The sequence below is a fragment of the Amblyomma americanum genome, chromosome 1 (assembly GCF_052857255.1).
Source record: "Amblyomma americanum isolate KBUSLIRL-KWMA chromosome 1, ASM5285725v1, whole genome shotgun sequence".
NCBI lineage: Eukaryota > Metazoa > Arthropoda > Arachnida > Ixodida > Ixodidae > Amblyomma > Amblyomma americanum.
Genome location: NC_135497.1, coordinates 140,056,530 through 140,083,952, shown reverse-complemented (window position 1 = coordinate 140,083,952; position 27,423 = coordinate 140,056,530). Strand labels below are relative to the sequence as shown.

Sequence of the window (27,423 nt, the reverse complement as noted above, 5' to 3'; positions counted from 1 at the left end):
CACTGTTTTAATGTTCTTGAATTCTGTTCTTACATTCATGTTTTACGTTACAGAAGTACAGATGCAGAGTGAAGTTCAGTTACAAAAAGTGCTTCCGACACAGCAGTTCCATGCATCGGCACGTTTTGATTAAATGACGTTCTGTTTCAGCAAAATGTCAGGAAGCGTATTGCTACAAAAATAGCTGGCTGGAATGGCACCTAGCCATTATCTGCCCGTGCCGTCCACTTTCTAAGTGCGGAAGGCTTTAGTTCGCATTGCATTGTCAGGTTATTACAATAAGGAATTTAATCCACTATATGACTGCAACTTTATACGGCTCTACTACATTTGTTTTGGCGGCAGCGTAATACAGGGCATACAGATTATAGCCTGCAAGACTATTATCAGGCAAATAAATACGGGAACACTATGGACGCATTTGCACCATCAGTCAGCTTCTCTCAGTGCCACTTGAAAAGGGCCAGCTTTTCTTTATCTAATCTATGCGTGCGTTGTCTAAAATGCGAACGCGCTGCAAGAGCGATAGCTGGCGTCTGCAAATCGAGTGCTTAATTTTCAGAATGCTCGCCAGGTGCCGGTTCGTAACCAGCAGTCATGACAGAAAAATGGAGAGTGCCCAAGGCGCTGGTCAGCCACGCACCATAGAGGCGACCGCGTTTGAGAAATAACCGTCTAGTAAGGTGCTGACGTTGGCGACACCGCGAGCCAGTACCGAACCGGTTTTACGCCCGAACAGCCTTGAGAACTGATTCGCTGACTCCAGTCATAGTTTTACAACGCCGACAAGCGTCAGCTAGACTGAGTACATGCGAAAAAAGGTTGTTCAGGTGATTCAGGTTGTTCAGGCTACAACTTCTGCAAAAACGTGTCCTCCGAATTCGTGTGAACCACACCGGCCATATTAGATTCTTGTCAACGCAACCACTTTTTCCCCGATTTGATGTTTTACCAGCAAATTTACCTGCATCTATTTATGTATACTGGCGCAGCAAATGTATAAAAAGAAACTCCACAGTATTTAAACACTTGTCTTGGCGCAGTATGATACCAGTAACCCCAAACGCATAAATAAAAAAGTCAGAACAAACCATGGAAAACAAGATTTGGAATATCAGGTAATAGACATGATAAGTAACTGTGCTTCTATTTTGGCTTTCTGCCTACCCAGAAAAACGTTCAAACGTGAACTGCGGGCAATTCTGTTTTCCGTAGACATTAAGTAACTGTGATAAATGTATATTTCCTTTTCATTATGGCAATGTTGATTTCTTTTTTACGTGTTTGTGATATGAGCGAATCTTCAATGTGATTAAAAATAAACAGAACAAAACCGTCCACAGTGGTTAAGTAGAGCCATGTTGTATAGAATGTATGCGTGTACTGTTTGTAACGCAGCTTCTCTTTTCATATTTATTGATGTCATTCATTGTACCAGTTCTGTGATGTACTGCTAAGACTGCTCCTTTTGTTAGGGGGCAGAGACCTCGTCAGGAAGCATGCCTTTAGTCTCTGCCACCTGGAGGAAGATGCGATTTTGCTGCAAATAAAAACTGACTGACTAAAACGACACTACGACTTGATCGCGATAGAGATGCTCCACGTTGGCACTTAAGCGGATATGCGCGTGGGGTAATATCGTCTGCGGTCGCTATCGCTTCAGACAGTTATGCTCAGAGAAATAAATTATTATGGTATAAGGCAGAAACCGTAGCACTTTTCTTACCACACGAAAGCGAAAGTAATGCCTGAAGCTTATGCTCACTTGCACGTGTCTTCTTGAAGTTCCAGGTTGGTTTGGAAAGTGATACCACAAGTGAAGAAGCGCCGAAGAAGTTCCTTCTTGTTGCAGTCGCTAGGGTACGGGAAGGACGTATTGATATTGATGCATGTTGTCTCCATAGTGACGCCCGTTACAGAAGGCGTAGTACTAGTAAACGTTTTCTCCGTAGTGGTGGTGGTCGAAGGGGTTGGTCCTTTTGTCCAAGGTGTGTCTGTTTCTGTCTCCTCTTCAGGAGTGGGACCTGGTGGAGGCTTTGTCCCCGCCGTTGGTGGAGGTGTTGTCGACGTTGTCGTCGTTGGAGTTGTAAACAAGGGAGATAGTGCTGTAAGGAAAGCGAATATGGAGCACCACAACTTAGCACAGCCCTAAAATAGCGTTGAGTGTTGCTCACTTGTTGGACAGATGCACTCAGGTCCGCCGGGTCCTCCAGGTCCCCCGGGTCCTCCGGGTCCTCCGGGTCCTCCAGGACCGCCAAATCCTCCAGGTTCCCCTGGCTTCGGACCACCGGGACCTCCTGGCCCTCCAGGCCCACCAGGACCTCCGGGGCCACCTGGACCTCCTGGCGTTCCGGGAGATCCTGGTTCACCGGGTCTGGGGCCACCGGGTCCCCCAGGACCACCGGGCCCCCCGGGACCACCTGGCCCCCCAGGACCACCGGGCTGTCCCGGTTCTGCGATGCAAGACGATGACGGACCACCCGGTCCGCATGGGCCTTTAGGTCCGCCTGGTCCGTATGGCCCACAGGGAGAGCCTGGTTTGGGTGCCGGGCAATCGCCGTCGATGGGATTTGTGCCGCCTCCGGTTGGCGAAGTGCCACCTTGGGGAGTTGTGGGCCGCGTCACGTCCTTCTCGATCCCACACATTCGCGCATACTTCGCCAGTAGCACATTGTCGAAAAAGCCAGTCGTTGGTTTGATTTCCACGTTGACACCTTCGCAGTTAGCGTCCTTGTAAGCATCTTTTGTACAATTCATGAACTCTTGAACGAAACTGAAATAAATAGAGACACCGATCTGAACTTTTGGAGGTGTGGGTGTTTTTGCTGCTTATTATGAACTAAGGCGGAACTGTTGTTGCTGCGCCAACTGCAAATTCAAGGATTTCCTTTGCACTGCTTAACCAACACAATCATCGACAAAATTTGCGCACCATAATTTAAGTCAGCACCGTGTTTCTCAGGAAACAAACTTTTTAATAGCAAATCGCTAAAGCATTGTTTCTGTATTGTAAACGCTTAAAATGTAAGTACCCTCACACATTGTCTAACATGGTCATTGTCGACAGCACTATAATGCACAGCTTGGTGGCTGCAAAAATGCTGATCGAATCGAGCATTTCTTAAATCTGCATTTCTCGCACCATTTTACTCTCACTGCGAACAGACAAACCTTGGGAACGTCTTCTCATGAATGCAAGAGCAGCTATGAGGGCAAACTGCGCGTTATCCAGCAAAACCAAGAAGTCCTGCCTTGCACAGTGAAAGCAAACCATCTTCCAAGAACCATTCACATGCAACATTCGTCCTTTATCTACCAGTTATGATCGGTTTCGCTGTGAATCAGTGTGCGAGTACTGGCTAAACCAAAACCAAAAGGTTACGAGACCAAAAGGTTAGCCTAAAGAAGGGAGGACTGAATCTCTAATGATGTGGTCGTAGAACTGCAGGCCGGGCATATATTTTGAGTGAAGAGGGTACCGGCATTGGCCATTAATATAGTGCACGTTAGTATGAACCTGACATCTCATATTCAGGTAGCTTTAACGTACGCAACACCGGGTTAGCCCGCAATTTGCTGGTACACGCAGGCATATGACGCACAGAACTCAATACGTTGTAACTGGTTCAAGCCATTCTCTATGGTATGCCTTCGCCATGGGGAGAACAGACGTCAGCGAAGACTTTTGGACTCGCCAGATTGGATAGGAGACGCTAAAAATAGAAGGCCGACACCAGTGGGATTTGTGCACTAATGTGCGAAATAAAGCGCCCAGAATAAATCAAACGTGTCTAGCGGGGCTGACGTCCGCGCATTACTGTGTAGGCAGAAGTTAAAAATGTGCTGATGGTTTTCGAACTTTCGGCTCACTCAAGCACTAGGCTGTGATCAAGTGTCGGCTGTCTTCCATGCCCCTTTCATTCGAACCCCCGCCCTAGCCACAGTGTACCACGAAGCGGCTCATTTATTATGGTTATTGTTCAAAGACCGAGCTAACTTTTTTCTTCGCGCATTTGAGATCAGTAATATTAATTTCTTATTAACCTTCGTCGACCGTCTTGCGTTTGGCATCGATCATTTATTGGTTGCTGCCACGGCACGTCCGAGCTTCGCAGCCGTAACTGTTCTCTGCCTCTAGATTTGTTGGCGCTGCGGTGAAAGCTACGCCTGGCGCCTATCCGCTCTTTAGAGCGGTGTGTTATTGGCTGACACTTGCGCTTTAGAACAGAATGCTATCGCGATTGTTGAAGTGAAAAGCACGAGCCAGCCACGAAGTAATCCTTCCTGGCAGATTATTTTTTGTCCCTAACTCGCCGGCCAAAGCGCCCTAATTCTCGCAATATGTTTTTGCTTCTCCAACGTTTTCCTCAGGGTACGTGGGACATTCTGTATATGTCCGCTGAACCGAGAGAGTAGTCCTAACGCGGCAAGAAAGAAAGAAAGAAAGAAAGAAAGAAAGAAAAGAAGAAAGAAAGAAAGAAAGAAAGAAAGAAAGAAAGAAAGAAAGAAAGAAAGAAAGAAAGAAAGAAAGAAAGAAAGAAAGAAATAGGAAGAAAGGAAGGAAGAAAGAAGGAAAGAGAGAAAGAAAGAAAGAAGGAAAGAAAGAGAGAAAGAAAGAAAAAAAGAAAGGAAGAGAGAAATGAAGAAAGAAAGAAAAGGCAAGAAATAAAGAAAGCTTTTGCTTGCTCTTTCATTCTATATCAAGTTTATCCACTACAAGGTAGATTTTTGAAGAATAAAAGTTTCGTACTGGCATACGGCCTTGTCGGTAACACCTATCTGTTGTCCTTCCACTTCTGCATAGAATCCGACAGCACAGTAAGAGTACTGCCGCGCTAGTAAGGTGCTGTTGCATTTCGATTGCCGGGAACCTGAAATGAAATACACACAGCATGTATCAACCGTGCTTCATACAATCGCTTTCTTTAACATTGTACATGCGCGTTTTCCTCCGTGCAGGGCTTTCGAGGTTGTGGCAGAGAACAAATCTTACTCGACAGTACAGATGCTATTTTATGCCGACATACGGACGGCAGTCAATCCAAATGGCGTAACAAGCTTGACCGGCTGCTCAATATTGCAGTTAGACAGGAAAACAGGCCGGCGCTAGCGCCATGACGTGACAAATTAACGACGTAATTTAGGGCACCGGATTTACCTCCGAAAAGCATTACCGCAATTAAAACCTCTATATCGCACGACTCAGTCTTACAGCTTGCTGGTACTTCGTGGGAACCAAAGGCTGACAGCAGCAAATCAATTTTCAAGAACTGCTAACTGATATGGTTATTGCTAAGTGCTTTAATTATTTTAATTAATCAGTTTGCACGTCCCACTTATTTGTCACCGTCCTCCGCCACTGACGCTAATATGCCCCCCCCCCCCCCCCCCCAACCACAAAAAAAAAACCTCTCGACAAGCTCATTTCTAAACGTTACCGAGAACCTTCGCTTTCAATGACGTATAAGCACCATGTACTTGATTCACTCAAGGAAGTAACTCAGCAGCTAGACTGTCACTTACTTCTATACACTTGCTTCATAGGAACAGGAGCAGTATCGGAGCAGTTCACGTCAAATGCTCTTGCCAACAGGTTCCGCATCACAGAAATGTTGTGCGTCTCGTCGAAGACCATGCAGTGGTGCTTGATTTGAGCTTGCATTATGCAAGATTCAAATTCCCGAATGGCGCTTGAAAGAAAAGAGAAGAACCACAATCGGCGCTTAGAGTTTCGTTTCATCCTTTTAAACGCATGCGATGCTGCATTTCAAAGTGGGGCACACCTTCATATTGGCAGACATGCTTTTCTGCGCGCGCGGTTAAAACGAATTCAGCTAACTTTGTACGTTTATTTCCGAAGTAGCAGCTCATGCCGACCAAAAAAATCCTTCCGGGAGGAAATTAACTCTTCACATTATTTCAGTAGTGCGGGATAGCGCGCAACATCCGGTTCTGATATGGCACCTTAGAAGGCCCGAGTGCGGTCTAACCGACTTCACTCAAGCCACTTTTACCTGACACCGCCGCTGTGGCTGAGTGGTTATGGTGCTCGGCTGCTGCCCCGAAAGACGCGGGTTCGGTCCCGGCTGCGGCGGTCGCATTTCCATGGGGGCGAAATGCTAGAGGCCCGTGTACTGTACGATGCCAGTGCACGGTAAACAACCCTAGGTGGTCGAAGTTATCCGGAGTCCTCCACTACGGTGTCCCTCATAGCCCGAGTCGCTTTGGGACGTTAAACCCCCATAAACCATAAGCCAAACTTTTCTCTGACTTCTGCCGCGGCTGATAGCCTGAACAGGGCGTGTGGTGGCGCACACCTGTCGACACTAAGAATGCCATCTATTCATCTACTCACATGCATGCGCTAGACTTGGCAGCGTTGGACACGCTGCGCGAGAGACGCACAGTCACGTTGTATAGCGATGCTACTTCGTCCATGATGCCTCGATCACATCGTTTCATGTCGATGTGGTACATGTGCACGTTGCATGCTGAAAAATCGAAAAGTTTATCATTATTCCGCCTTGGCCTATTTCTTCTTAACGGTAAGACTCACGAGGGGACGGAGACAACGCCTAGGTGTTATCTCAATACGTGATCATGTAATCAGTGATTATATAATTGCTGAAGCGAATCGCGTATTCATATGCTGGAATATGGTTGCGCGGCTTAGGATAGTGCAACAAGAACGTGTAACGGTAAAGGCTATTACTTTTCCTTAGGCTCTTCACATGTGCGCGAAACCTTGAGATTGCCTCTCGTCAAAAACGGACGGAAGCTTGTATGTAACAAAGTGGACACAGAACAGTGTATCCTTGTCTTTTCAGAGCCATGTTTTCAAGGAACATGAACAAGCTAACTCAAACCAAGCTTTTGTTGCAGAAAGAAACTTGCGGCTGCTAATACTTTTTATATTCGCGCGTACAACAGGACCGGTAAAGGATGCATGCATTCAATGTTACATACGTCTTTGTGATTGGATAACAACTTAAAAGTACAATACAGATGCAGCATAGATTATTTTATCCATTTTATCTAATAACAGTAAGAAGGGTTAGAAATTAACGGAGTAAACGTACTCAAGCCTTCCTCTCTCTCTTCAAAAGCATTTTGCCCTGGTTTCTGTGGAACTAAGCTTTAGTATCACGTTGCTTTTACTGAGTATAATTTCTTATTGTGTGTTAGGTTGTTTGTGTATGATTGCATAGCAGTGGGGTTCTTTATGATATTCGTGATTAAGTGTATTTCCAATCTGGATCGCGGTATGAGGGCAGCAGCACACGTCGCCTCATTCCGGTCTTTTGACTATGCGAAATCACCTACTGCATTCCTTACCTCTACCTCACACCCACGGAGACCGAGCAGCTCAATAGACTCATCCGCACGGCCTACAAAACTGCTCTCCTTCTCCCTAAATCAACGCTCACACAGAAGCGTCTTCAACTAGGGGTGTACAACGAATGCTGGGAGAACTCGTAGAAGTGCACCTCTTAAGTCAATACCATAGGCTCTCACATACCGGAATAGGTCAGATACTCCTACGGCGACTCGGAATCAACCTCCCCGGCCATACCGCGGCCACGCGCTCTCCTCCCACTGCTGTGAATAATAATCTCTACATATCGCCACTTCCCAAAACATCCACCCGGAGCACGATCGAGAGAGAAAGCTAGAGCCAAGGCTCTGCACAAACACTATCATCCTCATACTCGGGCAGTTTACGTAGACGCGGCCGAATATTCAAACCGACCAGCTTTCGCATTAGCCGTCGTAGTCGGATTCCAAAACCCGATTGTCAGCGCCTCCATTCTAAGTTTGACAGATTCCCTTGGAGCGGAAGAGGCAGCTATTGCCTTAGCAATCGCACACTCATCTGCTAATATAGCTTCTTATATTTTAAAACAGCAATTATTAATTATGCCAATCTCGAAATCCATTCCCCAGCTGCTATAATCCTAGAATCATCCACCCCACTTTTTCGCCTCATCACCCTCCTCTGGGTCCCTGCACACATATAACACCCAAGCAATACGGCCGATCACACTTATGCGCGAGCACTCGTCAAACAGGCCGAGAGCGACCTAGCTGCCTTCGTATCGCAGTGCCGGGGATCGACTTCTCAACTACCACGACCTCAACCTGTTTTGTAGACATTTCAGCCTGATGTACCCTCCACCGCAAAACTCTCTTCCCAAAAGCGATCAGGCTTTAAGGCGCACGCTTCAAACGGCCACAGTTACAACCCCTTTGTCTCCATCATAACAAACGGTGAGACCTCTCCTCGCTTCCACTTGTGTCCTAGCACCAGAATCTTTCTGAATTGCCCGAACAAACCCAAGCCCCCGTGGCAAGGGTCAAAACACCAGGAGCGATGGGAGGCTGCTCTGCGCAGCTCGCAGTCGGTGCTGCAGCTTTGGACAGGGGCTGGGCTCGAGGGGTTGCCGAAGCACAAAAGTTCCCCGCCATCTAACGCGCCCTGAGGAGCTGTCGTCCTCCTGCTCCCCCCCCCCCCCCCCCCCCCACTGCCGGCCCTTGATTCTCTCTTGAGTCAATAAAGTTGTTTACATACCTACAACCTTGTGCGTAAAATGAGCTTTCGTTTTAGAATAGGCTGTTTCTATGATCTGTATCCCTACGTATCCCTGTGCTCCTTAATACTTAACATATCGGTGCTGTATATATGAGACTGATGTGAGCTGCACACAGGACAAGCGCACTACTTGCGTGTTTTTTGAAATGCCTAAAGTAGTAAACTTTGCGCGTTTAGTACAAAAGCAAACATCGAAACGGAATTTCAAAGCTGCCTAGGAATAGCCTGATCCTGTGCTCATCGGACGCTCTACATATGTCTGCAGTGCACAGTCTTTGACAAAAGTAAGGAAGCAGCGAGGTTTGTTTCTTAGCCGTGTAACGGAGCACTCATGGCATCCCTTGAGCTCTAAATCTGTGTAGGTAAGAAGAACCCTTGTCCTAACCTTTCGAGATCTTTAGGGGTGCCTTAGGTGCTGCACTATACGGCTAAGAAAACCCCGTTGAGTGGTTACTTTTGGCCAAGACGATGCAAAAACACGAGGTAATGCGGTATACGGGCCCACAAATGCGCTCGATTCCTCAGTGCAGCAACTCACCGCTCAGGTTTTTTCGGCGCTGGGCTTCCTCGTAGCCATCGTCTTCCATCTGCATGTAGCGGCTTCTCTGAAACTTCCTGTCCTGCTTGGCCCGTGCCAGCTTACCGCGGAAGAAAGGGTCCTCGTCATCGTCCTCGTCGTCGACGCGAGCTCTACGACTTCCTCGAATGTTCTTTTCGGCGTCGAGGCCGGCGTTCATGCGCTCTTCGTCCAAGGTCTCATCGTCGTCGTCTGGCACGTTGCCAAGGGCTGGAGCGTCCTGCCTGCGGTTGCGCCGACGGTCTTCCTGCTCGGAATCTTGGTCGTCCTCAAAGAAGCTGGCATCCTCATTGCGATCATTCCTCTTGAGCTTCTTCTTACTGAAGCCTTCTTCGAAGCCGTAGTCGTAAGAGCTGCCCGGCCGAACAGGGCTCTCGTCGTCGTCGTCTACGTACGCGTGGTCCTTGGCCGCCTTCTCCTGTGGTGCCTCGTTCTTCCTCCCCCCTTTCGAGCGGCCGTCCGCCCTCTTGCTCTTGCGCGACGGTCGCTCGTCGTCCTCCGGGCCCCTCCTCAGCCTCCCCCTGGTTCCACGCCCGCCGTCTCCGCTTTGGTCGCCGCGCTTCACGTCCGGCTTGAAGTCGTAATACTCCTTGGCGTCTTCGTCTTCGTACTCCACATTCGGCGGTGGCAATGGGGGCGTTGGCATTGCCTTCGCCTGGTCGTTGTAGTAATCGTAATCCTCGCGGCCTTTGTAGGCGCCCGGCCGGCTCGGAGCAGCCTTGCGCACGCCGCCGCGGCGTCGAGGGCCATCGTCGTACTCGTAGGAGTCTGCCTTCCTGCCCGAGGCAGGTTGCGGGCGCTCGTGATGGCTGTTGCGCTGCGACTTCTGCTCGCGCTTTCGTGAATCATCGTAGGAGTAGTCGCCAGAGTCGCTGCCCGCCGAAAAGCGCCGGCTCAGTGCACCGGAATCTCGCACCCGGCAATCGACGCCGTACTCTTCCTCCAAGAGTCTCTTGTAGGTAACCAGCTGCGCGCTTAAGGACATGTCCGTTCTGCAGGTGCTCCCTTGGCTGGCGTTGTCAATGCAGTTCTCGAAATCTTTGATGAACCTGGAGGAAAATATCTCAAGTTGTCATGCGCGACAAAGATCGGTTAACGACGCGCTTTGCGACTCAATATGACATAAGTCAGCGGCCAGTCGTATCAAAAATGCTGATGTGTCGAGGTTAATGCAGTCTCAGATCTACGCTGTTTTGCGGCACTCATCAGTCGACAACGTCCGCAGAACAGGAGGCAACGCATGGATACGACGGTCTGAAATTTCCTGCTGACAGACTTCGTAACTACACAGTCGTGCTTTCCGTTATCCTCGCTCATAAGAACGGCAACATTTTATCGCTGAGGCCGCAGCCGTCTTTGACTTCAGCCACTACAGCGCTACGCAGCTCAGCTCGCCATTAGCCTGACATTGCTGCACGCGAAACGTATCTTGGCGAACTAAGATATACATGCCTGGGTATGTTAAAGTGCCGGCTGGTCCTACCTTATACAGCTTTCAAACAACACAAATGGCCAGCCGCTTTTAATTTTTAATCTTGTATTTGAAACAACGCTGGCACTGAACTGTTTCCTATGCTTCGGTCCCATTTGAGTTTGCAAACTAAACTAAAGAATTTTGTTCCCAATACTTATAAGATGCAATATGTTCTGAATAAGAATAAGTTGTAAAGAAATGCAAGAAGCTCTAGGAACACTGCTCGATGCATAAAATGCGACGCCTATAATTTTGCCGCAGTTGAAGACGTAAATATTAAACTGCTATCTTCATCGTCGGTTAGTCCAGAGTAAGAACGTGTGGAACTGTTAAGCTACCTGCTCACACACTCCTAAGATAAATTCTTTTTTTTTTTCGGTGCTTTCGGGTACTGAGTGTATTATGAAAATTTTCACCTTTTATTTGTGCACCACATGACAGCGAACGTGATTGTACTCACGGGCACACCTCTTCCTTTGTGGGCCGCCGTCGTGACACTTTTTGGTCCATGAAGTTTTGGAACCCGATAGCGCATACCAGAGCCTTCTTGAGCACTCCAGACTCGTCGCATTTCTCTTTCTGCAGAGCTACTTGAGCATTGGTTTTCCACGCTGCAGCTCCTGATAAAAAGGAAGGCAACACATGCCAGAACTTTTGCCTTTACGGGCAACGACTACAAAAATATCGCTTCTATGATATGCCTGTGTTTGTAACTGCGCTTTCAAGTAAGCGCAACGCACACGGAACGGTTGCCACCTCTACAAGCCACTGAAAGCGGAAAATGTTTGTGGTTTCTCCTTAGTACAAAAAATATTAATCATAAAAATATGAGGGCTTTTGGCACCACGTTGTTGCTTTACAGAAGCTTTTAACACTCTGCTGCCAGCGCCTGAGGAGACCCATATTTCGAAAAAACCACAGAGTCGGGTATCACGAATACGCTTCAGTTTGCGCGCGTCGTAAACCATTTCGCCAGTAGCAGCAAATATACGGCTGTTGCTAGTTCGATATTGTTTTCTCGAGTTTCGCTTCAGTGCGCCAATACTTATTTGAATGTCTTAGAGGCGGAACAGCCTCTAAGCCATTCAAACTAAAGCTACAGAAAAACTGCGCAACAGTTGTTTTTTTTCCTTTCTGTCGGAATAGGATCTTGAGAAAAGTCTTCACGCTGTTTTCATACTAATACAGACAACTGACCAAGTTGGTTGCGCTCAGTGTAGCGAGCTATATTGCCTTGTCCTGGGAAATTATAATGAAAGTGGTTTTTCAACTTTAACTAGAAAAAAAAACGATAAGTGCTGGGTGAACGTTCTGGCTTATTCCATGGCAAGGGCACCAGAGTTTGCGCTCGACCCCCTCCGATTTCTACCATGAAATTTGCGGCTCTTTATTGAGCCGGGGAAAGTCACTGCTCTTAATAACTTTGGGAAAAAGATTTTCTAATCATGTGACACCCTTTGAAAATTATCAGATAAGCGCAAAAGTAAGTTTCATTACAGAAGTTACCAAAAAAAAATCAAATATATACCTTTACTCTTCGATATTTTAGATAATGAATATGCATTGAGGTTTTGCATCGCACAGCAAAAAATTTTCAGTACAGATTTTGGAATTGTTTAAGTTCATTATTTTAGCAAAAATGCATTGATTTGGCTATTTTTAAAAATCTATAAGCGACATTCGTGAGCAATATAACACTGTTCAGCAGCTATCTATATTGTGTACTATTTTATTAGGAACTATAAACGAGAATTCAGCAGAATGCATTTCAGAAAAAAAAATGTCGAACTTACAAACTGTGTCTTATGCCGCGTTCTCGGTCATACATTTCATAGAGGCATTGCTAGTAAAAACATCAAATCTAGCCTCATTTATATCTAGTTTCATTGTAATTTTTCTCCGCAATTTTTATCGCAGCCTTTTTAACGCGTTAGTGTTAAGGAGCCTGTGCCGCAGAAAAGCCGGCGTCGTTGACCGTGAGCGAAAAATCTACGAGAAAAATCCTCAGAGAAGCAGCCACGTGGGCCACGTAGGTGCCGTGACCTGGCTTCATCACAACCTGCCCACCGTGGCAGCTGGCAGTTAACGACTTGTCGCCAGAGGTTGCTCGGGGGAGCAACCTCCAGGTCGCACAAGCCAGGTCGCTGCGCCACTGCGCCGGGAGTGGTATGAGGGCTCTCAGGGATCTATGAATGTGAAATTGAGAGTAACGAATTCCGCATATATGGGTGTTAACCCATTAATACCATCGTGTCATACCCTTACGGCGCAGTGTTGCCCCAGTAAATATGGAGTATGGAATGCTTTAAATAGCATGCGTTGATATAATTTCTTCCAGATTCCAGAATGTTTATTTAAGAATTCTTGTTTTAACACGAAACAATAAAGTTAAAGACTGCCGTAGTCTTCCCCCTCGATGCTTCGTGCCATAATCTGATTGGAGCCGCCGCGGTGGCTCATTGGCTATGGTGCTCGGCTGCTGACTCGACATATGCGGGTTCGATCCCGGCCGCGGCGGTCGCATTTCGATGGAGGCGAACCTTGTAACAAACTTGCATGCATACCGGTGGTTCACTTGATTGCAGGTTCGACAGCGCGACTATATTTATTTATTTATAATGCCCTCAATCGCCGAAGCATTGCAGAGGGGAGGCATTGCATGCGAAGAAAATTCATGACCTGCCCCGAGACAGCCTTTCCAAGCGTACGGAGAACTTCACTTGCCTTTGCCCCTGCTGCACCTCCGTGAGAATGGCGATGTGATTTTGTTCAGCAGAGACGTCGCATGCTTGTGCAGAGCAGATCTCGTGCAACCAGTCTGGTACTCCAGCTTCGCTAAGCATTCGTTCACATCAGACACGTACCTGCATCAGTGAGTAACGGTAGCTGCTGAGGTGAACAGTTCTAAAAGGCAGGCATCCAAATAGAAATCCAGTGAATCAGAACTGATTGCTCAACAATTACAATCTCCTTCCAGAATGAAGACGCGCGCTGGGCATGCGGCTGAAGGTGCGATCGTCTCTTCACTATCAGCGCGGAGCGACAGACCGAGAAATGACGTCCCATTGCTCAAAGAACGGCAGAGTCTTTCATGAATCACTGACACCTCCTCCTCTTTAGCTGTCCATTTTCTTCTTCATTTCCTTTTATTTTGTCAATCTGAGCTAATATTTCTTGACATTGACGGTGACTACCCTTCACAGGCGCAATACGACAGGCGTGTACAGAAACCACGCTCTCGTAAAGCCACTTTACGTTTCGAATGTCGTGAACAGTAATGTGCAATGGTGATACCGGGAAACTATCTCACTGCGTTTTGCGCACGTGACAAAAAGAAATTAAGGGTTTCAACATGGTTGGTTGCAAGATTCGCTATTGCCCATAAGTTCTGTGACGAACGTTTGCGTTCGCAGCTCAAGGCAAACTACTGCAGACAGCGCTATGCTAAAGCACCAGAGCTAAAGCTCAGGAACTAAGAAAATTAGAGAAGTAGAGAGTTCCTATATAGATAGCCAGGCGGACTGCGCCCCCATTAGTGCCGCAGACGAAAGCGAATGCCCAGGAGAACCATCTGACACTTCGCAATATTTAGCGTCCCAGGAGAGGAAGTATGTTCAACGAGTAAGGAAAACCCCGCAGAAAGAAATAGTACGGATTTTGCAATTGTAAATGAATATTGCGCTCAACGCACGCTTTCTTGGTTTCAAATAATTTATGTGCATGCCAAGACAGTCTCTGCGCCTTCATTAGGAAGACGCGACAATCGCTGCACATGCGCTCCGGACAGTGTGCAGCCGTTAGGTGCGGAAATAATTTATGGCAGCTGTGACGCAGTCTGGCCTAGAAGACAGCTCTCGCTTTCGCTGCACGGTGCCTGGTGGCGCTGAAGACCAAGCTTATTTCACCTTCGCCCAAATTATCTGTTAATTACGTGAAACTGTTTGCACCGGCCGCTTGATAAGACATTACTAGAAACACCTGCTCGTAATATGCCCCGTAGCTCTAGGCGCAACACTTGATTTCTTCACCGCCGTCACCAGGCAATGAAAGAACAGCAGCGCCATTAAGGAGCTGCTAGCGCAAGGCCATTTACCTGCATATGTCTTGGGCTGCTTTTCCGCCCGCGCTGGCAGCATTTTCGACAACACGGAAGAAAGAAAGATCGCACAAGAAAAACCTTCGCATGGCTTCAGTGGCGTCGCATTTGCCTGCAGTGATGCCACCAGCATCTGGAAAAGGGCATCAGAAGCTACTTAAGAAAAGTTCTCGTTTTTCATCAGTAGCGTGAGATGCCGAAGCAAATTTTACGCGTAAGCGAATAAACTCGGTGTACTGTTTAAGTTCTGCTTTTTCGGAAAAAGTTTGAAGACTAAAGTGCCTCGGTGTGTACTTCAGAGATGACATTACACGGAGAACCGACTTGTTTCAGGGAAGCCCGGTGCTAATTTATAAAAATGTGATTTTTCAGGTAGAGACGCTTCTGGCGGCGTAGTAATACTGGTGTATGCCGACGTCAGAAAAGAGGCGAATCATGTTAACTCGTAAAGCGATTCGCTAAATTCGAATAGTTAACTTTGTAGCTATTAGCGATGCGCGTCTTGTTGCAACCAGAGATTTGTAGCCGGCCGTTTATATCAGCCATATCAGGTTCTATAATTTCGAAAACGCGCTAATGCTCGCCGCTGTGGCTGAATAAATTTGGGCCGTTTCTCGCGGCATTCGAAAATCGCGCGCCTGCGGATAGCGCAAAGCGCGGCCATCAAAGCGCGTCACTCCGTTGTGGTAACTCCGTGGCGAGCTTGTCACGTGACATTCTGCGCCTGCGCCGCGGTGCTCCCCGCTCATCGCCACTTCCTTGTACCAGCGGGGGCGGCGCAGAGAAGGTCACGTGGCAAGTTCGCCAAGAAGTGACGCGGTGCGATGGCCATCGTTCGGCGCTCTCCACAGGCGCGCGGTTTTCGGATGCCGCGAGAAATGGCCCAACTTTATTGAGCCACAGCGGCGAGCATAATCGCGCATTCGCAATTATAGAACCTTATATGGCGAATACAAACGGCCGGCTACAGATCTCTAATTGCAATGAGGTGCCTATGGGTAATAGTTGAAAAGCTAGAGCTATTAGAAATCTACTAGTTAGCATGATTCGCCTGTTTATGATCAACGTAAGCCAACTCGGGTATTAATATGGCGCAAAAAAAAATGACGGACGATACAGCATGGTTAGGACAAATACGAATTAGGCGCGCTAGCACTTCGGTTTTCACTGCAATGTCGGTACATGCCTCGGTTTTCAATGTCAAGCAGGCTTCAAACACATATCGACGAAATTTGTGGATGGGGGCTTTCGTGCCTGGAGGGGACACTTGAGGTTTGCCTTAAGGGCAGGACGCGATAGCATTCATAGGTTAATGCTCATGATGCGGAACTGGTCTTTCTGTACTTTACATTCATAGGCCGCCGGGAGGGTGCAGCGGTTAAGCGACGCGCCATTGCCCTGCAATGGCAGGTGCTGCCACCGGTGGGACTTGTGCGACCCAGGTTGCTCTTTCCTAGCAACCTCTCTCAACCACTTAATTTAACTGCCACCTGCCACGGTGGGACCGCACAGACAACGGCGAAATCGGCGAGTCGGGGCGGTAGCGCTAGCGCACTAAAAAGTATTTAAAACCCCATTTTTAAAAATGAGTGGCGGGCTTCCCTGAAACACCTGGTATAATAAACAAAGCATCCAGAAGGTTGAATTTCTTCCGACGAATTTTTTATAAAGCCGCAGTAAATATATAAGAACTGATGTAGTGCACGCACGTCAGACCTATCCTTGAATACGGCAGTGTAGTATGGAATCCACGCATGACTACATTATCGGGTGCTTCAGAAGCCATACAGAACCACGCACCCCGCTCTGTCTCCAATGGGTACAGTTTCCGATACAGCGTTTCAGCAACAAGGGAATAGTTTGGCTGGGAGCTAGTAGGCTCCTGAGCAGTGGAGTAGAAACGTTCTATCGCATCTATTTCAACAAAGCCGGGAATGGCAAAGCTCTGTACGTTCAGATGCCACATTTTGTATCTGCACGTTTTGATCATGTTTTTAATGTGCCAGAAAGCAGATGCAGAACTAAAGCTTATCAGAACTCTCTATTTCCGCACGTTATATCTGTCTGGAACAAACTGTTCAAAAAAAAAAGTGGTCGATTGCACAGCTTTTGAGCCGTTTCATCCATTTGTTCTTAAAATAATTTATCCTCACATTGGCTTATTCAATGTATACACGACTGCGTGCGTGAGTTTTCATTGCGTACTATGCCTATTCCATGTGTTGTCCGAATGTCTCATCATCTGACTATGGCACTTGTTAAACTTGATTTCTTCGTAAATCCCCCCCCCCCCCCCTGCAATAATAATGTCTTCGTGGCAATGCAGCTATCTTTGAATAAACAAATAAATTTCGCAGACGTACAAAATGACTTCGGGCATTGTGCGACGTTGTACATTTGCTTCGTAGCCTCGGTGAGCTCGAGCATATAGTACGTGAAGTTTTTCCCCATGTTGTCGTCTTTGCATTGCAACTGGTCCTTGGCCCGTGCGTAGCATTTCTCATACTCGGTGATGCACCTGTGCCAAACAAAAGCAGACTCGATGAGAACGTACGCGATCGAGCAGAGCTCTGCCGCATCAAGCAAAGGCGAAGGAAAAACCACGAATTTGCTCCTGCTGCAAAGTTCAGTGCCGCCGCCTTTTCGAGTAGCTGCGGCCAATTGAAAGGCAGAAGGAAGACTCGCTGTTGCCTGGTCGTAGAGTTTTTGATTCCTTAGTGAGAAAAAGCTTTTTCTTACTGGATTTACTGGAAATTGCTGGATTTCTTGCCCGCTATCAATGAGCAAGTTAATAAGAAAAACCTGGCTTTTTTTACAGTTCTGAGTTACGAGTTCTTCAACTCTAGCGGAACACCGTAATCGGTGGACGACCTACTTGCAGGGTTCATCCGCGACTTCAATGCTTGCTTGCAACGCGATGCCGCAGGCGAAGAACCTTCGCAACAGGTCCTTCTGGTTGCACCCCGTAGGAGGAACAGGACCCATTGGCGTCGTTGGACGGCCATCGGGGCCTGTTGGCCTATCTGGCTCTGTAACATTCAAGCAATAATTCATTGAGCGTGTTGTCTTGACACATGCTGACACTGGCGCGAAACACCAAAGGTAGTCTGACACAATGTAAATGTACTCTGCAGCAATATACGTTTTATACTTGAAGATATGTAATGCATCCCTGAATACAGCACGTAACAGACCCCGCAGGAAGTTTGCACAAATTTAATGGTTAATTTCAGGTGTGAAGCGGTGTAAAATACAGGACGGATATCAGCGCTCAGAAAGCAACACGATAGAGGCGCAAGTTTCGCCTCGCCTGCGGCACCTGCTCACTACATCGAGTCGACCTGCTAAAAACTTGAGGCTAGAAGTTTAAACTGTGCTCTGGGAAGCTCTGCCGGCATCTAATTTTATTCTCACTTCAACAGTGTCCCACTCCTACCAAGCACGGTTCACATCGATCCTGGGAATTTCCGCCCAAAGGAGAAAAATTGTTCCCATAGCCAGCACCCACATGCCCAGATCATTTTTAGGTCTATTGCAGAGTGGCCGCCATAAATCCCGAACATTTTTGCGAGCGAGCTGTCGAGAAATGCACTGTCCGAACGCGAACATGCATAAGCCGTACTTTTCTACTTTACAGCGAGACATTCCTTTACAACTGGCTTACAACTGTGTACTTCAGTAGACCCTCTTCCCAGGAACGTGAATCAGTCTAGTTGTATACTGCAGCTGAAAGTGTGCACGTTAAATATATTGTTTGTTCACAGGCGCTGTTCGCACTTCATTCTGGCGCGATTGTGCACCGCCTACATGAGCTCGGATGCATCTTGAGAAGACTGTCTGAGCAGCTTTCAGCCCCCCCCCACCCCCCCCCCCCCCCCGTGCTCAGCGATTGAGCGAGTTGATGTGCTCTCCTCGGAAGGTGTTTGGGAGCACCATTAAGAACTCAGGCGTGGAAATAAGTGTTGAAGCAATGGATCCGTGGCTGAACAGTTTCAGTAGGAGAACGTGGCACCCGGTCTAACAGGGAGAATACGCAACGCACGCGGCGTTAACTCAAGTGAGGACGGAGGAATGGACACACAGCAGCGCTGACCCTCTCCATAGCTCTGCTCATTCCACCGACGGGAGTGACGCGGCGCGTTCTGAGAATTGCAACACTAATGATTCTACGTGCGCCAAGCATCTTCGGCCAAACTTGCAGGCTTGGCGCCGTTTCGTGCTCACTCGCTGCTCTTGCCTACTCGGCATGGGATGCTGACATTTCTTGCATTCACCGAGCATTAGTGTCAGCAGACCACTTTTATTTTCACTAAGATGCTCAAGGAAGGCACTGCTCCTCTCAGTTCATCGGGGTTGAAAGAAATTTCCCCAGGGCTTTGGTGCATGCCGCAATGTGCGCACATTCAGTGACAAAAAAGACGATAAATCACTGACAAAAACAAAGAATGGTAGAAAAGTATTGCGCTAGCCATTTCTAAATTTAGGCCACGTTCTGTTATTATTTCCTGCTTTTTCTAGCGCCGACAGTTTAATGTACTGCACTCACCAAACGATGACAAACGCTACAATAAACGAACCGGTTACCCCTCTGAAGTACAAAGTATTTCTCGCAGTATTTCTCGAACTGCACTCACCGGGTTGCAGTTCGCCCACTGTTTCCGTGTTCGCACTTAACGCGAAGGACCGGCGAGCGCGGGGAACGAGGGAGAGCGCAGCTATAGTCGGGATACAACTCAAGAACGCAGCGGCTTTTCCCCGTAAAAGGAAACTCTTGCAGCCAATGGCGGCAGGCGATTCTCATGACCCTGCTAGCGTGACAATGCAAGGAGTGGCGTCACAATGGAGAGAGGGGGGCTATATCAGACCATAGAGGGAAGGGATTATCCTCTTTCACCTACCACTCCCTTTTTTGACACACTAGCAGGGTCACGAGAGTCGCCCGACGCCATTGACTGGAAGGGGATCATTTGACGGGGAAACGTCGCTGCATCCTTAAGTTGTATCCGACTTAGGCGCCGCTGAAAGCAAGCGCGCAAGTGCCAGCAGAACTGCATTCGTGCTACCCGGCCCGTCCGGGCTCCGTCGGCGCCTCTCGAAATTCTTTCCGTTTACAAAGTACGCCGCTAGCTGGGTCAGCTTGGAGCAAATTATTGCTATAGAAAGCAGCGAGATACGAGAGCGCGTTTGCCTTAGCAGCGCTGTTGAAGACTGCAACGAAAACGGGGCCCACCACAGCCAGCTAGCCCGATGCAGTTCGGCTGGCGCTTATGCTTGCGGCGCCTGCGCCCTGAAGCGACACTGCGCAGAGTACTGAGACAGCAGCTAAGCAGGGGACATCTTACTTGTAAACCGCGTAGTCAGGTGGCATTGTGATTGATACTTCTTCAGCAGGACATCCGTGAAGTAGTTCAGGTCTTGGAACTGATTTTTTGGCCTGTTGCATTTCGTTTCCTCCTCGGCTTTGTCTTGGCACTCCAGGAACTCATTCACGAAACTGGAGACAATTTGGATTTGAAAACACGCATTATTTTACGGTTCGTAAGAAGCTTTCACACTTTTGGACGCGAATATAACGCGCTTATTTCGCGCACTTGCATGTCGCACAACTGTGCGGTATGAACATCAGGAGCACAACGTAATGCGTTAAATGCGAATGCCGTTCGCTCTTCATCATACATGGCAACTTTTCACGTTGTCGCCACCGCAGTCGCATGCCACTTTTATGCACTTGGCCGTTTTGCGTCTATGGTCCAATCGTGTAAGGGATATGAAGCAGCGTTACATGTGAAGCTCTTCACGTTGTGATGAGTTGTACGCTGAAAATCAATATGAAGGTGATCGGCTTCGCGTCGGCCGTACGAGCCCAATATACCTATATCTCGTGGTGTGGCAGTAACTTGTTCTCTGATGACATCAAAGTGAACTACAGAGGAATTAAAGGGCCAGCTGGGCTCATTTGTCTCGTACAGTCTTTTTGCAAAAATATAGTAGAGAACTTTGTTCCAGTATGACAACCCTGTAACTGATCGCATCCAGAACTGTGATCATTGTGGTGCAAAGGGCTTCGGTCAACTGCCAACCTGTATCGTCGCTCACTCGAACAGAGCTGTACGACATTTTCTGGAAGCACCCACACGTTACGTGGATCGAGAAGTTAATAAAGATTCAGTAACGTAGAGACTTCGGCTTGTTGCTTCATATTTCCGAGTTATAGCCATCACAGGACAAAGACGGAGAACAAAGATGCACACAGCGCTAACTTCCAACGACTTTATTTGGAAAAGGGAAAAGTATTCATACATGCCACATTGCCGCGGCGCAGAACATTATGCGTGTAGTCAGTTGGAATGGAGGTAATAACGTTCTTTTTTGACGAACTGACAGATGTTAGTCACCCGGATTGCGTGCCGTGCATCTCTTCGCGCAAAAAAAAAAAAGACAGAACGGCTGCTGGCAGCCCGTCGCCTTCACCATTCACAGCGAGCCGCTAAACGCGACGTTTGTAGCAGCCCGGACTCAGGTAGTAGTACGTACGACGTGTAGTTTTTTTTTTTTCTATTTTACCTTTTGCGAGATTCAACGAGTGTGCGTTTCCAACACCTGTCCTAGAAAACCGAAAATGTCGTAGGATATCGGCAAAGTCACGCAGTGTTATTTCCCGGGTTGTCTAATTTTATTATTCAATTAAAGTTGGTGCGAATGAATGAAAACTAGCATTGGTGCCCCGTCGCATGCTTCAAGTGCAATCTTTCATTTTAGAGCGGCAGCTCTACTCAACGCAAAAATCGCTCCCCATTCTGTGCCTGATTTGACCTTGGTTTAACCTTGAGAAGAACAGCATAGCAGCAGATTGGCTGAGACTGACCTTGGCCGATTTAGGCCAAAATCGATTTCCAGCCACAATTGACCGTTCCCGACACGATGGCGACCTCCAAATTTGGCCCTGGTCATTTCCAAGAATGTGTCCCGGCCAATGCCCGAAATTTCCACCTCAGCCATTTCAACCAAAATCGATGTCCGAACATAACTGAACGGGCCCGAAATGATGGCGACCTCCAAATTTGCCCTGGGGCATTGCCAAAATTTGCCCCGGGCCAACCCCGAAATTTGACTTGGCCTGATTTGAACCAAAATCGATGTCCAGCCATAATTGAGCGGGCTCGTAGCGATGGCAACCTCCAAATTTGGCCCGGGCTATTGCCAAAATTTGCCCTGGACCAACCCTGAAATTTTACTTTGGCTGATTCGGACCAAAACCGATGTCCAAAATAATTGACCGTGAACAACGCGATAGCGACTTCAAAATTTTTCCGTGGTCATTTCCAAAAATATAGCCTGGGCCACTCTCGAAATTTGACCTCGGCCGATTTGAACCAAAATCAATATCCAGCCATACTAGAGCGGGCCCGACACGATAGCGACCTCCGAATTTGACCCGGGCCATTGCCAATGCCAAAATTTGTCCAGGCCACCCCCAAAATTTAGACAGAAATCGATGTGCAAGCATACTAGAGCCGCCCCGACACAATAGTGACCTCAAAATTTGGCCCGGGCCGTTGCCAAAATTTGCCCCGGGCCACCCCCGAGTTTTGCCTTCGACCGATTCGGACCGATTTAAACCAAAATCGATGTCCAACCATAATTGATCGTGCCCGACACAATGGCGAATTCCACATTTCGTCCGGGCCACCCCCAAAATTTGACCTTGGCTGATTTGGATAAACCGATCTCCAGCCATAATTGAGCATGCCCGACACGATGGCGACCTCCAAATTTGGCCCAGGCCATTGCCAAAATTTGCTCCGTACCACTCCCGAAATTTGACCTTGGACGATTTCTACTTGCAAAAAAGTTTGGCTATTAGAGGGTCACTGTGTACTCACTTCTTAATGTGGATGCCAATACAAAGCTTTGTCATCAGTTCGATTGTGTACCGAATTCTGAACTTACATATTTCACCAAACTTCACTTGAATGTACAATTGTATATTCTCGCAATGTGAAATCCACTACTTTAGCAATCCCAAGTGGGATTAACAGTGTGTTGCAATAAATAAATAAATAAAAGTGAATTCACCCATTGCACGTCGATCAGTACTTGGTGTACACAGCAAATTCCCCACCAAAAGCCCCTCTGATCAAGCCGAAGGCGCGCACTTGAATGAAAACTATAAATAAGAAGCAGAATGACTTTAAATATCAAGCGAAGCAGAATGAGCGTAAATTCCTTTTGAAGCGCGAAAAAAAAAACATATGTATGCACTTGTGCAGCTCTTCTGAAGCCACTTGAGCAAAAAGAGAGCATTATTGCACACATTACCGGTGGAGCAAGAGCCCGACTCCTGCCGCAAATGTCTGTTTCATCAAGCAGAATATCAAGCACGCGGTTTGCTCAAAGAAGCTCCAAAGAACAGAGACCATTTATTCAAAGTTACCCTTTGAGTGAACCGTTCAGTAATTTTCCATGTTTTCTGGGGTGGAGTGGCTGGGAGAAAACAGGAAGTACGTCACAAGTTTCATCATGTGCAAAAGCTGTTTCCCGTCGTGCATGGCGTCGTCCTATTTATTCCACTTATCAATCGGGCATGCTGTATCGGCCCACGAGTTGAGAACTGGAGACGTTTAGTTTCTCTCTATACCTCGTGCTTTCTCAATTTCATTTAGTCAATTAAAGTAGTCGCCCGCCGTAGCCGCGCTGTTATTTGCTACCGACTAGGAGCGGAGAAGAAGCCGATACAGCGCGCTGCTTGGGTAATTCCGCATGGCGAACAGGCTGAAAAAGTGTAGAACTATTCTCCTGGCATCAACAAAAATGTTGCGAGCTCCTCACCGTGAAGCATCACCTCCACCACGTGTAAGGGAAGACCTCACGGGAGACGTTTATTCTCACCCGCTGGCACAGACGCGCTCCCAGCGAACAGCGCCACGCGATGACGATGGGAATTTACAGGTGAAGGAGAATGAAGTCGCAGCCAGAGAGGCGACGACGACGAAGGCGCATAAAGTGCTCACAATGTTTCTAACCACAAGCGACATGCACGCTTTGAAAAAAATTCACAGACTATCTCGTCATCAAGAGCAGATGTAAGCATGAAATGCACTGCAGGAAAGGCGTGCCGCAGTCTAGGACGGTCACCAAGGTCACCCGTGGCGCGCCTGCGACGGGAGCTAGAAGCATATATGCATACGCGAATCTTTGATAGCGTCTCTAATCAGTCACCTTTCCTTCATTTTCTTATCGAGCGACAGCGCGCCCAGCTTTCTTTGCCTCGTTTTATGTACGGCCACGGCCGCTCGAGGCCGTAGTACGGCAATCGGCGCGGCCAACGCTGGCCACGTGCCGAAGAAGAGGGGATGGTGCCAGCACGCGCTAACGCACTACAGCTGAGACATTCGCCGCGGCTGGAGGCCGCCGTCACCGCCTCCACCTGAAGTCCCTACATCAGCTGATCTAGGGACTGTATCTCCGCCAACCAGCACGTCGAATAACAAGAAATAAGAACTGGTTATTGGTCGCGCTGATAGATGGTGCAACGGTACCTGTGTTCTAGGGTTTGCATGCGTTACGTAATGAAGGCAACTCACGCAATTCTGTCGCCTAGCCGCCTAGCTTATCAAGTGTCACAAGCACTGCGCTTGCGCCTCTAACGCAGCAGGGCAAAACTCGGGCTCCTTGGCGCCGCGCGATAGCTTCGCTCAATGTCACCTCGCCCACCACGGGGCCACGAAGACGCTGCTGTTGACGCGTGCACTGCTCCGGCGGCAGCGCAGCACGCAGCACTAGGCTGACTGAAAGCTTCGCCAAAGTTCGTTTCGCCTCCGTGTTCTCCGTTCTGGCGCCAAGGTCGCCCGTGGTGCGCCTACGACGGGAGCTAAAAGCATATGTGCATACACGAGTTGGTTTCAAAGGCAGCGTCGCTTGGCGCAGTGTAGTCATGCTACGTTTCTGTCCACACCCGACGACGCTGCCGACCCCAGCCCCACCTTTGTTTACAAACATGACGCTTGTCTGCAGATATATACGTCAATTTCAAAACTCACCCGCAAGAACGAGCCGCGAATTTCCTAGGCTGCGAGAGGGCGCCGCACTCGACGGTTGCGCCGTCGTGGCAATCGCGCGGTTCGCTGCTCCACGCATCTAGCTGGTTGTGTTGGGAGATTTTACTGCCTGTCGGGTTTGTTTTCATGACACGCCACTGCATTCATGGCTTTCAGTAATGGCTACTCGTTCTCTATTGCAGCTTAATATAATCAAGGAGAAGTTTCAGTGCTATTCTTATGGAAATACCGAGCATGTGAACGGTGTGACTGCGTTATCCTGTAAGATATGCTTTGTGCCCGGTTTCACCATAGCAGCTGCACTAGATGCAAAAAAAAAACGATTTATTTTGCTCCCTTATCTAACCATCTGCGTCTCGAAAAATGGGAAAGGGCCATTCGCTCCGCGGACAGGCTGCCAGAGAAAACATGAAATATGTGCGACGTCGTTTCAAACGATCACCCATCCTAAAAACGTAAAGAGACATTAGCAACGGCGACGTCGTAAATGCCGACAAGGGTGCATGCGCATTGAAAAACAAACGGTGCCGTTCTGACACGATTTCCGATCCTGCCTAGCAGTCTATAGTCTACCTTCAAAAAGAGGCAATCGCCGAAGAGGATAGGCGGAACTGATAGCAGCACACAGCCGGTGTCTTTCAGTCCGGTTAAGAAGCATTGCACAGACGATTAGGACAGGACTTATTTTACGACCATTACCTAAAGCAGTGTTTACCTACGGCCTCCTAGCAATGTGAGTATCTAGCAAGGTCTATCTATACTTTGTATGCCGTCTTAAGAACAAGAGGCTGGCGAACGTCGGTAAGAGTATTTTCGACGAAGCGGAGATGAGAGGATGTGTTTATCCTCAAAAGTAGCGTGCCAAACTGGCACGAATACTTCCGACTGCCCGTAACATAATGAATTTAGTGCATAATTCATTTTAATGCGTAACCCGCATTAATTTTTTTTTTTTGCGAAAACAAAGTGGAAAAAAAAGTCCCGTAGTGAGAGCGCAAGAGAACAAAAAAGAGGCTGGGCCATCCACCTTAGGCTATCTCTCAGTAGGTGCACAGTATTATCATCATCACAACCTTCACTACGCCCACGGAAAGACAAAGACCTCTCCCATTTAATTTCCCTCATATTAATCCTATCCTGTGTGAGGCGCAGGGTCCAAACTATAAATGAGTAATAAATTTAGGTGATTTCTTTCCATTTCATTATACTGAGTCGAATGTTTGCATAGAGTCGCTTATTTCTCGCGATTCCGCATCATATCAGCGTACGACCATTTATTAGAGATTTTTTTTTTCATTTAAACGTTGGGCTCTTGGTAATAGTGGTGGTGGTGCTTATGTGTAGCCTTTCAGTAGCCTGTCGACAATTGCTCCGCCTGAGTCACTTGTTTGAATGTATGTGTGTATACCACTGCCCCTTAAGGCCAGTGTATTCTGACAACTTGAGTGTTTTTATGCGATAGCATAGAAACCTCGCTGGAGCGAAAACCCGGCGACCGGCGTCTCACACTGGCGGGCAGCCGGGTTGGTTGTCGGGCAGCGACGTTAACAGTGATAACAGTGACGTCATGAGATTAAATAAATCCCATTGGTTGGAGAGACGTGACGTCACCAGACCTGCAGTGACGTCCCCAGAGCGCCCCCCCCCCCCCCCCCCCGCCACACACACACACACGGAGCTGTGCACTCCGGAGAAGCTTGATGGCCGTCTCGATTTCAAGCGGCGATTACGACACCATTTCAAATACATTCGACCGCTTTAAGCTCGTCGATTTCTAAAGCATATGCAGTTGGTATTTCAACCAACATTGGCGAAATTTTCCTTCAACTCCCTGGTGCATACGGGCTGCTCCGCCACCGAAGCGGCGCATGCGTCAACAACAGTCTTCGTAGTCCCGTGGTGGGCGAAGCCAGCGCGCGGTGTCAAGAAGGCAAAGTTTTGCCCGGCAGCCCGATTATACACACGCGCTATCCTGTTAGCACATGACACGTTGCGTGACGGGCAGGTGCATTTTAAATTATTCCGCAATGCGCCAAAGTTTTCGTCATTACACGCCAATTTACAAGCTTACCTGTAACAGATGTTGCCATGGTAAATGCAGCAGGAGCATGTTTTTGCAGTGGCACAGCTAGCTGAAGTGGGCGCGGAACTTATGCAGTGTTAGCGAAAAACTATACGCCAACGCTGCTCAAACTCTTAGCCGCGCGATAAAACAATCATGGTTAATGAAAGTGATTCCTAATTTTCAAAGAATTTCGCAAAAGAAACATTGTTCAAGCGATCTCGGAACTCCCTGCTCAACCACAACGTTGGGAGCACCGTGGTTGCGAGCCGGCATTTGCGTCCACAGTTCAACCCTTGACTGCAGCACCACGGGGGCGAGAACAGCGGCAGGTCGGCTTCTCTACGCGCGCGCCGAGCAGTTTTGAAACTCAAGTATGTCTATAAACGTTGTCCGCGGGCACGCGGATTGCGTAACACTCGTGGCGCTCACGCGTCATGAGGACTGCGCTCGCGTCGCTCGAGCTGTATGACAGAGCGTAGGCTCCTTCACGCCATGCTCTGGCTTCGCCCACATGGAGGAAAAGAAACGTTTTCCATGTTTGCAACACCACGGTACTATAGGTA

At 48.1% G+C, this 27,423-nt stretch overlaps 1 protein-coding gene across 1 annotated transcript in view; it reads right to left on the bottom strand.

Annotated features, from left to right (window-relative positions):
• LOC144113756 (uncharacterized) overlaps positions 1-27,423 on the bottom strand; it is a 61,292-nt gene that overhangs the window by 14,058 nt on the left and 19,811 nt on the right. The window contains 12 exon segments of the mRNA XM_077647061.1: positions 1,766-2,105; positions 2,175-2,773; positions 4,751-4,871; positions 5,524-5,690; positions 6,356-6,491; positions 9,129-10,216; positions 11,102-11,252; positions 13,357-13,505; positions 14,735-14,870; positions 17,101-17,255; positions 17,613-17,766; positions 20,080-20,231. Coding sequence (XP_077503187.1) covers positions 1,766-2,105; positions 2,175-2,773; positions 4,751-4,871; positions 5,524-5,690; positions 6,356-6,491; positions 9,129-10,216; positions 11,102-11,252; positions 13,357-13,505; positions 14,735-14,870; positions 17,101-17,255; positions 17,613-17,766; positions 20,080-20,231 — 3,348 coding nt within the window.